The sequence below is a fragment of the Camelina sativa genome, chromosome 9 (genome assembly GCF_030686135.1).
Source record: "Camelina sativa cultivar CO46 ecotype springtype chromosome 9, ASM3068613v1".
Lineage (NCBI taxonomy): Eukaryota > Viridiplantae > Streptophyta > Magnoliopsida > Brassicales > Brassicaceae > Camelina > Camelina sativa.
The window spans coordinates 8,328,179-8,338,124 of NC_141888.1; the positions used below are offsets into that span (position 1 = coordinate 8,328,179).

The 9,946-nt window shown below is 36.4% G+C and overlaps 1 protein-coding gene across 1 annotated transcript; it reads right to left on the reverse strand.

Annotated features, from left to right (window-relative positions):
* Positions 1 to 421: 421 nt before the first annotated feature.
* LOC104710724 (ABC transporter B family member 19) lies at positions 422 to 8,054 on the reverse strand. The gene is made up of 10 exons (XM_010427365.3): positions 7,334 to 8,054; positions 7,178 to 7,232; positions 6,442 to 6,617; positions 5,484 to 5,684; positions 4,971 to 5,230; positions 4,565 to 4,881; positions 4,248 to 4,471; positions 3,325 to 4,144; positions 2,994 to 3,235; positions 422 to 1,783 (listed from the first exon to the last, which is right to left on the reverse strand). Exons 1-10 carry the CDS (start codon positions 7,592 to 7,594, stop codon positions 575 to 577), a joined length of 3,765 nt encoding a protein of 1,254 aa, XP_010425667.1. The 5' UTR covers positions 7,595 to 8,054; the 3' UTR covers positions 422 to 574.
* Between the last annotated feature and the right edge of the window lie 1,892 nt (positions 8,055 to 9,946).

The window sequence follows — 9,946 nt, forward strand, 5'->3', positions numbered from 1 at the left end:
CTTGTGAGATCCCGAGAATTTCTCAATACGATTAATCCAAATTCCGGCAAAAAGATTTATTTTCCGGCTAGATAACCCACTAACGGAGGGGTAAAGAAAGACTCTCGTAGAGAGAGAGAGTCCTAATAGGTGTATGAATAGGTGTAGATAATGAAGCTGTCATTGAGGATCTCATCTCAAAGTAAGTGACGATAGAATTTTTTGAGTTTTGATACGTTCATGGAACATTTCCAAATGAATAACAACCTAGTTGTCAAAAAAGATAAAAATGGATTTTTCATGAAAATACTTCTGAGGCCTTTGTACCAAAAGAAGCTGAAGAGAGTGAAGGCCATCGTACTTAACGAGAAGATAGTTTAGTGTTTAGTCCCAAAACGGGCACATAAGCTTCTGAGTTCTGACAGAGAAAGAAGAGAAGAAGAAACCTGAAAGAACCCTTCAATAAACACTCAAAAGCTTCATTATCTACACCTATTCATAATATCATTATAGTTCATTGAAACCCTTCCAAATTAAAGTTTAGATAAAAAAAAAAATTACACAAGCCCACTTTTTGTTTTTAATCCGTCAAGCTTCAAATCCTATGCGTTTGAAGCTGTAACAGCCTTGAATAAGCTCCCTCTGGTCGACTTACCAGCTCGGAATGGCTGCCTTGCTCCACAATCCTTCCGTCTTGAATCACACCAATGCAATCAACGCCTCTTATGGTGGACAAGCGGTGAGCAACTACCACGGTGGTCCGGCCTCTCATGAGCCTCTCTAAGGCTTCTTGCAGCACACATTCTGACTCTGCGTCTAGCGCACTAGTTGCTTCGTCTAGAAGCAACACTGTAGGATTCTTCAGCACTGCTCTTGCTATCGCGATCCTCTGTTTCTGTCCACCTGATAACTGCACTCCTCTTTCGCCAACTGGAGTTTTGTAACCTTCAGGCAAACCACTGATGAAACCATGAGCATTTGCAGCTCGAGCTGCCTCAATTATCTCGGATTCAGTTGCACCATCTTTCCCATATGCGATGTTGTCGAAGATGGTTGCTGCAAAAAGAGCTGGTTCTTGTTGAACAAGACCGATTTTGAGCCTTAGAGATTTCAGGTTTAGCCGGCGGATGTCTTTGCCATCAATCATGACTTTTCCAGCAAGAGGGTCGTAAAACCGCTCGATCATCGCGATCACAGAACTCTTCCCTGACCCACTTGCGCCCACAAGAGCCTGGCTATGTCCAGCTCGGATTCTAAGGTTGAAGTCCCTAAAAACCATGATGTCAGGTCTTGAAGGGTAAGCGAAATCCACATGCCTAAACTCAATGTCTCCACGGATTGTCTCAACTGGATCAGCATCAGCATCATCCGGATCAATCCGGGTCTGCCTATCCAAGACCGAGAAAACTGAACCCACCGCTTCACCTCCCCGGATTATTTCAGGAGCAAGACTGACAGTCTCAGCAACAGAGTTTGCAGTAATGACCAGAACCACAAACACTTTGATCACTTTAGAGAAGGTTGACTCGCCTTTGCTCACAAGGTGAGCACCATACCAGAGGATTAAAGCCTCAGATCCGTAAAGAGCAAGCTGTGAGAGGCCAAATAGTATACCCGATGTTTGACTTCGGTATAAACTTCTTTTCTGAGGGACACGAAGCTCGTGACAGAACAAAGAGAGAATTTTGCTCTGCGCATTGAAGGCTGCTACAGTTCTAATGTTGCTTACTCCTTCACCAGCAATCATCGAAGTCTTTGCATGAGCCTTGGCTGTGTCTCCGGCAAAACCCTTTAGAGACAGTTGCTGCAATGTAGCCACATAAATTTACATTATGCATCCGAACAATTATGGATGGTTAATAACAATCAACTTTTCATATTTAGACAACAAATCAAAAGCCTAATCTTAAAAAGTCAAGCTTTTTCCATTTTAACTGTAAACGTAAAAATGAATCTTAAAAAGTCTTGCTCTTTTCACATTTCTTTGATCACATATGCAAAACATCAACCACATCAAAATAATTGCAAGTACAATGGATCTATCTCCTTGATTGTGAAATCTATTGATAGATTTTTCAACTAAGTAGATCACGGGTGAAAAATATGTTGGAGATATCTAAGCAAAGTTCTGAAGCTTGCAGCCAGTAAAAAACAAAAAAAAAAACTCATCACAACCTAATGTACCAAACAAAGAAACACAAGCAAAACATTGACTAGTGGATTGTGTAAAAACACTGACACACACTCTGTGATAAGTAAATAATACACTGAGACAACAACTTTGACCAATGAAGCATTTCAAATTATAAAAATAATGGTTCTTGGGTGAAAAAAAAAGTTGCAGGTTTTTTTTGGATGTTATGTGAGGTTTTATGGGCAAAGGAATTAAATAATGAGAGAGTGGGATCACAAGTTCAGAGTTCAGAGAGAGAAGTAAATATGAAAGCTTAAAGTAGGATAGATTTAGCAGAAGCAAAGCAAGAAGATAGATGCATAAAAGACAGAGGAATCTTAGCTATTTTCGTGAACACTGTTATCTATGGGCCGTACTACCAATAGAAACTATATAATAAATATTCTACACAGATGCCCAGAGATTAAATTAAAAAGTCTACTGTTTATGTATTTTTCACATTTAATATTATTGATATGAGGGCTCCATGATCTTGACCCTTACACTATTACCAAAAAGTAGAAGAAATAATAAAAGAGCCTCTTAATAATTTTTTTATGATTATTATTGTAAAAATAAATGCAACTCAGAGAAAGAAGAAGGAGATGAAGCACGTGCAGAGGCAATGGGATGTGTTGCCATGTTCTATAAAGTTTTGAACTTTTGAAAAGCAATATAAATTAAAATAGAAATCTGGCCTTTTGTCGTTTTTTCTTGAGATCATAATGGTTGATGCAAGATTCTCATAGATCATATAACTCTTAATTTTTTAATGTTTTGGATGAATGTAGCTGGTGAAATTAAATGATATTTTTGAGTAAAAGAGATTAGAGTTTTTTACCTGGGCAAAGTTAGCGAGGACTAGAAGTGGGAATGTGCCTAAGATGAGAAGTGAGACTTTCCATTCTACAATGAAGGCAACTATGAAGGATGTGAGTAGTGAAGTCATGTTCTGTAGAATCACTGAGATTCTCTCGGCTATGGCGGATTTAACATCGGCTGCATCAGTAGCTAACCGTGCAGCAATCAGGCTCGAGTTGTGTTCATCTTCATCGAACCAACCAACCTCATTCCTCAGGATAGCTAATAATCAAGAAACCAAAATAATAATCAGAAATGGAAAGACATTTACAGCAAATTTACAGGAGAATAGCTCAGAGTTGGACACATACCTGACAGCATCATTCTTCTTACTCTTGTTGTGAGGTTTTCTCCCATGATGCTAAAGAAGTAATGTTGGATCAAATAAGCACCCACAGCGTATAGTCCAGCACCGATGTAGATGAAAACATACTCTTTTGTTTTTCTCTCCATTGAATCATAGTCTGTGTAGTAGAAGACTTCGATCATATTACTCATCACAATAGCAAATGTAGGACCAATGAAACCAGAAAGAATTGAGCCAACTGCTCCCATGAGTGAGTAAGGCCATTCCGGTGAGTTGAGCTTGAGAAGCCTGTAGAAGTAATTTTCAGGAGCACGAGTCTTTCGATCAGTCTCTGCGTTTGAAATCATCTCTATCCGACCATCAGCTCCAGTGCTGTATGAATAGCTCAGATTCCTCAAACTTCCTGATCTTAAACTGAGTGATTTCGTTGAAAGAGAATGGCTCAAACGGGTTGAACGAGTGCGACGAGTTGACGGGTTTGAGAAATCCCGAGTACCAACCATCTCTTGAAACCTGATAAGAGATGCGTAAGCACCAGATTTGGCAATGAGTTCTTCATGTGTTCCGGTTTCAACAACTTGCCCTTGCTGTATTACGGCAATCGAATCAACATTTCTGATGGTGCAGAGACGATGAGCAACAACCACGGTGGTCCTCCCTACCATAACTCTGTCTAAAGCTTCCTGAACAATGCTCTCAGAGCTAGCATCAAGAGCACTTGTAGCTTCATCTAGTAACAGAATCTTCGGGTCTTTCAACATCGCCCTAGCAATTGCAATCCTCTGTTTCTGTCCACCCGATAGTTGAACACCACGTTCTCCAACCTAAGTGTATTGACATTCAGCAAAAAAACCAGAAAGTAAGCAAAAGGCCATGAAATTATCTTAGCTATATAATCAAATATCATCAATAGATAGTGACTGATACCTGTGTGTCGTAACCTTTAGGAAGCAATGTAATGAAGCTATGTGCGTTTGCAGCAGAAGCAGCAGCTTCGACTTCAACCATTGTTGCATCAGGCTTCCCGTAGAGTATGTTCTCAAGTATAGTGGTGGCAAAGAGGGCAGGTTCTTGATTCACAAGCCCGATTTGTTCACGCAAAAACTTCAACTGAAGCGTCTTGATCTCAACACCATCCAACAAAATTTGCCCTGCTCATCAAAGAAACACACAGAGTTATGATCCAGTCACTAGCCAAAGACTCAGATTAAAAAAAAAAAAGAGAAACATTTCAATCAAATTACCGTTGTTTGGATCGTAAAATCTCTCAATGAGGGAAACAACAGTACTCTTTCCAGAGCCACTGCCACCAACAACCGCCACAGTTTTCCCAGAAGGGAAGAAAATATTGAAGTTTCTGAAGATCATAACATCAGGCCGTGAAGGGTAGCTAAACGTCACATCTTTAAACTCAATGTTCCCATGAACTTGCTCCAAGCATTTCCCATCCAACGGGTCTTGAATTATCGTCGGTCTCTGGTTAATTATCTCCAACAACTTGTAACCAGCCGCTTTACCTTTGCTAAACGCCCCAAGATTTGAGAAAGATTGTCCCAAGCTCCTAAAAACAACAACACACATAAAAAATGTCATATCCAAGTAGTACATAACAAAAACACATTTATATATTACTATGTTGTTGTTTCTTACATTCCACCAACAATGGCAGAGAATATAGCAGTAAATGCCTTTCCTCCATCGGTTTGTCCATTCCGAATAAAAACTCCGGCATACCAGAAAACCAAAGCCCATGACATACAAGCTATTCCATAAGTACATCCTAAACCCAATCCTTTAGCCATCCCAGCTTTATAACCGAGCTTAAGCGTATACTGAATAGCATCTGAATACGAACTAAGTGCCTTACTCTCTCCAACATAAGAGTAAACAGTTCGAACTTGAGCAATAGCCTGCAAAAAAAAAAACACATCATTCTCAATAAAGTTAAATGATTAAACTTAAGATTTGACCAAAGAAAAGGTTAATCAATGAAAACACTGTTTATGTCTTTAGATTGTAAAAAAAAAAAAAAAAAAAAAAAAAAAACATAATCATTCGAGAGATCAAGTACAAAGAAGCAAGCCTAAGAACAGTAGAAAAGCATTACGTCGAACAGTTGGTGGGCATTATTATTAGAGAAATGATTTTTTTTTTTAAATTTACCTGCTCGGCGATAACACCGGCGTTAGCGTAAGACTCACGGCTCTTTGAAGTGATTCCGGTGAGAGTATAAGCATATAAACCGCCGGCGAAAGCAATTCCGGGAATCACAGCAACACTCAACAAAGCTAGTTTCCATGCGGATACAAACCCAACGACTAGTCCAGCCAAAAATGTTGAGAGGTAATGTATAAAGTTTCCAACCTGACATATTCAATTAAAAAAAAAAAAAAAAAGATTTTTTCAACTACTCTGTTATTTAATCACTTCATCAACCAAAAAAACAAAAAGTGATGACAATAATAATGAAACTTGGTGACCCCAGTGCACGCTATCTCGTACTTGCTAACGTGCACCACAGAGACGGGAGAAAAAAATTAGAAACAAAATTAGATAATTACAGTAAAAAAAACATTTTCAGATTAGAAAAAGTACTATTAATATCTGAAAGTACTTACATATTAAACATGTTTATAATAATATGATAGTAAAAAAAAACTTAACTGCATAGTAATTTTTGAAAATTTCCACTATGAAAAAATTGTTTTTTATTATTTTTTAAACTATAAAACAATTAAAAATGCCTATTTCTGAAATCAAATTTTTAATGTATATATTCACAAAACTCTTGCACAAAAAAGTACTTATGTTTTGTAAAAATCTCAACAAAAAAAAAAAAAAACACATTCGTCCTTCTTATTTCCCTACCACCTGAAGGGCGCAAGATAAAACGACGGTTGCTAACATAAACCGTACCAAAGCTAGCTTTGATAAAGACTTATCAGAAAAACAAAAGGACTTGCCGGTAAAAAAAAAAACCCCCAAATACTAGATTTTGATGGCCCTCCCTCATTAGTAAAAAAAAAAACACAAAAATTGTACAAACATGTCTAGTACAATTACAGAACATCAAAATCAAAACCCAATTCAAGCAAAAAAAAAAAAAAAAACATATCTTTACCTTCTCACTAATGGCATCTTGAACAAGAAGAGTATCAGTAGAAACACTAAAGACAATGTCACCAGTTCTTGCATCAGTATCAAAGAACCCAACGTCTTGTTTCAAAACTGCTTCAAGATACTTCTTCCTTAACGCAGCTACTTGTCTTTCTCCAGAATACATCCAACATGCAATTTCTGTAAAAAAAAATTAATGGTTATTTAAAAGAATTTTTATGAAGTTGTAATAAATATGAGAGAGATGTTCATATTCTTGATCGATACAGACAAAGTAGTAGTCCATGAATCACGTGGACTTGGCTTATCCTTTAACATTTTAAAATTTTTAAAACTCCAAACATTTTTTTTATATATAATTTGATTCTCTCTAGATTGTGATTTCTATTGGGTTTTCATCGAGGCACACCAAAAAAATGTTGAGTAAAAATATGTTTACTTTCACACAGTAAATTTGGTAAAAAATATGAGAAAAAAACTCACAAATTCAACCTTTTTCATTTATTGATCTTGCTGTAATCTGACTCTGTTTCTGTGTTTATTTGAAATTTCATAAGTAAAAAAAAAAATACAACTTTATTTAAAAAATGCCTAGTTTCATACTGTTTTACAAGAATCTAAATAAATTAATTTCTTGATCTTGTCTATAATGTGATTAAATTTATGTTTTCTGGGTTTGGTAAGTGAATATGAAGCTTCAAAAAAAACAAAAAAAAGGATTGAAGTTTTATGGAACAAACCTGCGTATGAAGAGAAGCAAACGACCAAACCCAAGTAGATAAAATACAGAGAATACTGCAAAAAGATTTACCAACAAGACAGATCAGATCTTGGATCTAAATTGATAAAAACAAGAAAAAAAAAAAAAAAAAAGGTAAAAAAGATTTGTTACTTACTCTCGAGACTTCATGAACCATTTGATGTAAATCCATTTGGTTTTTACCAAATCCATTAACCATTTGACCAAAGAGTAAGAAGAAGACAGGCATGGAAGAGCCATGAACAATGGCACCAAGAGAGCCAACGAACATCAAGAGGTAATCGAATCTATCAGCGAAAGAGAAGAGTTTAAAGAATGGTAAACTCTGTTCTTTCTTCTTCTCTGCTTCCGCAGGAACAGTCTTTGCATCCGCCGTGTTATTATTAGCTTCCGACATGGTTTCAAGATCCGAGTTCTTTAAAGTATTAAGAAGGAAGAAACGAGTTGGCTCAGTGAGAAAACGAGATCATTGAGTAAGAGAAAGAGAGAAATAGAATAATGTTCTTGTTTAGAAAAGTTTCTTGAAAATCTGACAATTTTGATTTTGTGAGTTCAAGAACTCTTTTACGAGTGTCTTGTTTAGAAGTGATGAGAGAGAGAGAGAGAATGAGAGTGTGGATGGAGAAGGATGTGATTTGGTATATATAGGAAGAGAGAGAGAGAGAGAGAGAGAGAGAGAGAAGACTAGTGGTCAAAGACTTATTATAAGAAGAACATCGAGAAATGAGAGAGATTCGTATGAGCTAGCTGAGTGAGACGGTAGTTTTGATGTGTAATAATAATGTGAAATAAAATAAGATTATTGCAAGGTTTCAATAAGTTTACTTTGATTTGTTCGGTTGTGTCTTGTGTGTGGTGTATTCGTTTGTCTGTTTGGATTTTGATTTAAAGTTGTGTTCATTTAATTCCCTTTAAAAAGAGAATACAAATCAGAATCTGGTGTAATTTAAGTATTTTGCATTTTTGGAGATCTTAGGGCATTCTTAATGGGACAACTTTTTTTTGTGTTCTTAGATTAAAATAGATAGTGAAAATAATGTAAAATCAGTTGTTAAGATCATAGGTAAAAAAAATGGGGGAACTAATTTTGGTGTTCTTAGAATAAAGATTTCATAAATTTCTTTTATTTGCATGATCCAAAACAAGCCTTAAAACCACAACGACAGAGTAACAATAGTGATGATATCGATTGAACAAGGATATGATTTGAAACATTGAGTATCACAACAGCAGGCACAAGTCCAATATATAGCATTACACATCATACATACTTATGTATAAAACTATGCATCAAACAACAAACACAGTAGCACCACGGAGACATATCAACAATATTGATTAATATATAAAAGTTAAGAAGGCCGTGTGATACTTACAACTTGCAGTGCTAAGCTTGAGTGTACGGAAGCAAATGTCATACAAGGCTTCATTGTCAAGAACCATACACTCATCAGCGTTTTCAACAAGCTGGTGCACAGAGAGTGTTGCGTTGTATGGCTCCACAAAAGTGTCAACAGATATAAAGAGAGAAGCTTTAGTACCAGTTAGAACAAAAACGTGATCCAAGCTCCATCTCAACACTCAACGTAGCAAAGAAGGGCACGAACACTACATCAGCGTCAGAGCAACAATGTTACTTGCTGTGTCCTGTGATATTTGCCACTCTAGTGGATCCACTGGTACCCTGGAGAAGAGTTATAGAGTTGTAAATCATGTGGCTGAAAAAGCAAGGGTCTTGAAACCGATTATGTATATACTAGAGGACGATCATGAAACCATTGCCAATTCTGAGATTATTAAAAGTGATATGATGATGAAATATGTAAAAAGTAAAGTCGACGCACCACTGATTCACCCAAAAACAAGTAAAGAGAATCTAGCAAAATTTGTGTGTGTGCAAAACCAAAATCCACAGGGAGAAGACATGAAAATCCAAAGCAAATCAATTTCAAAATCAAATTAACATCACTGATTGCAAAAACCCTAATTCGACAAACATATGCAAAGAGCAATCACACTTTCTCACAGATCAAACGAGCCAAATAATATTCCTCAGTTACTAAACAGCAAATCACTAAAATCAGAGACCGAAGAACAGAATCCAACACAGTAAACAGAGAGAATCGATAAATATAGTCTGAGAGAACTTACGAGACATTGAGTTGGCGAAAAAGGAGACCGAGAATGGCGAGAGAGCATAAGGAATTGGAGAAGAAGAAGAGAAGCGAGAAGACGAAGAGGACAGAGAAAGAGAGGAACAAGTAAGGAATTGAGCAGAGAGGTTTAGTGGACGCCATTGATGTGTTTTAATGGCCGGAATACAAACCTTCGTCGGAGAAGATGGTGACCACGATGAGTTACCAGAAACGATTTTGATCAGAACGAGAGAAATAAAATTTTTTCTTTCTCTCCAAAACATCTCGACCAATCACAATACAGGAAACAAAGGAGAACTGGGCTTTAGATCAGTTCTATCTCAAGACCAAAATTTTTGATCTTAGCCCACTATTCTCTTTTTTATTAATAAATTTGGGTAAGAACACACCAATAGTTATGCCATTAAGGATGGCCTTAATGATTATGCAATTTTTTTATTCTGGTCAAAATAAAAAGAAGAGACATATAATTGTTGTTGAACTTGTCATTTTAAAAATATTCAAGTTAAAATTATACTCTAAATTTATTATATTAAATGTATAGTTTAATAACAATGTATTACCAATAGTTACTTAAACCACAATAGATATAT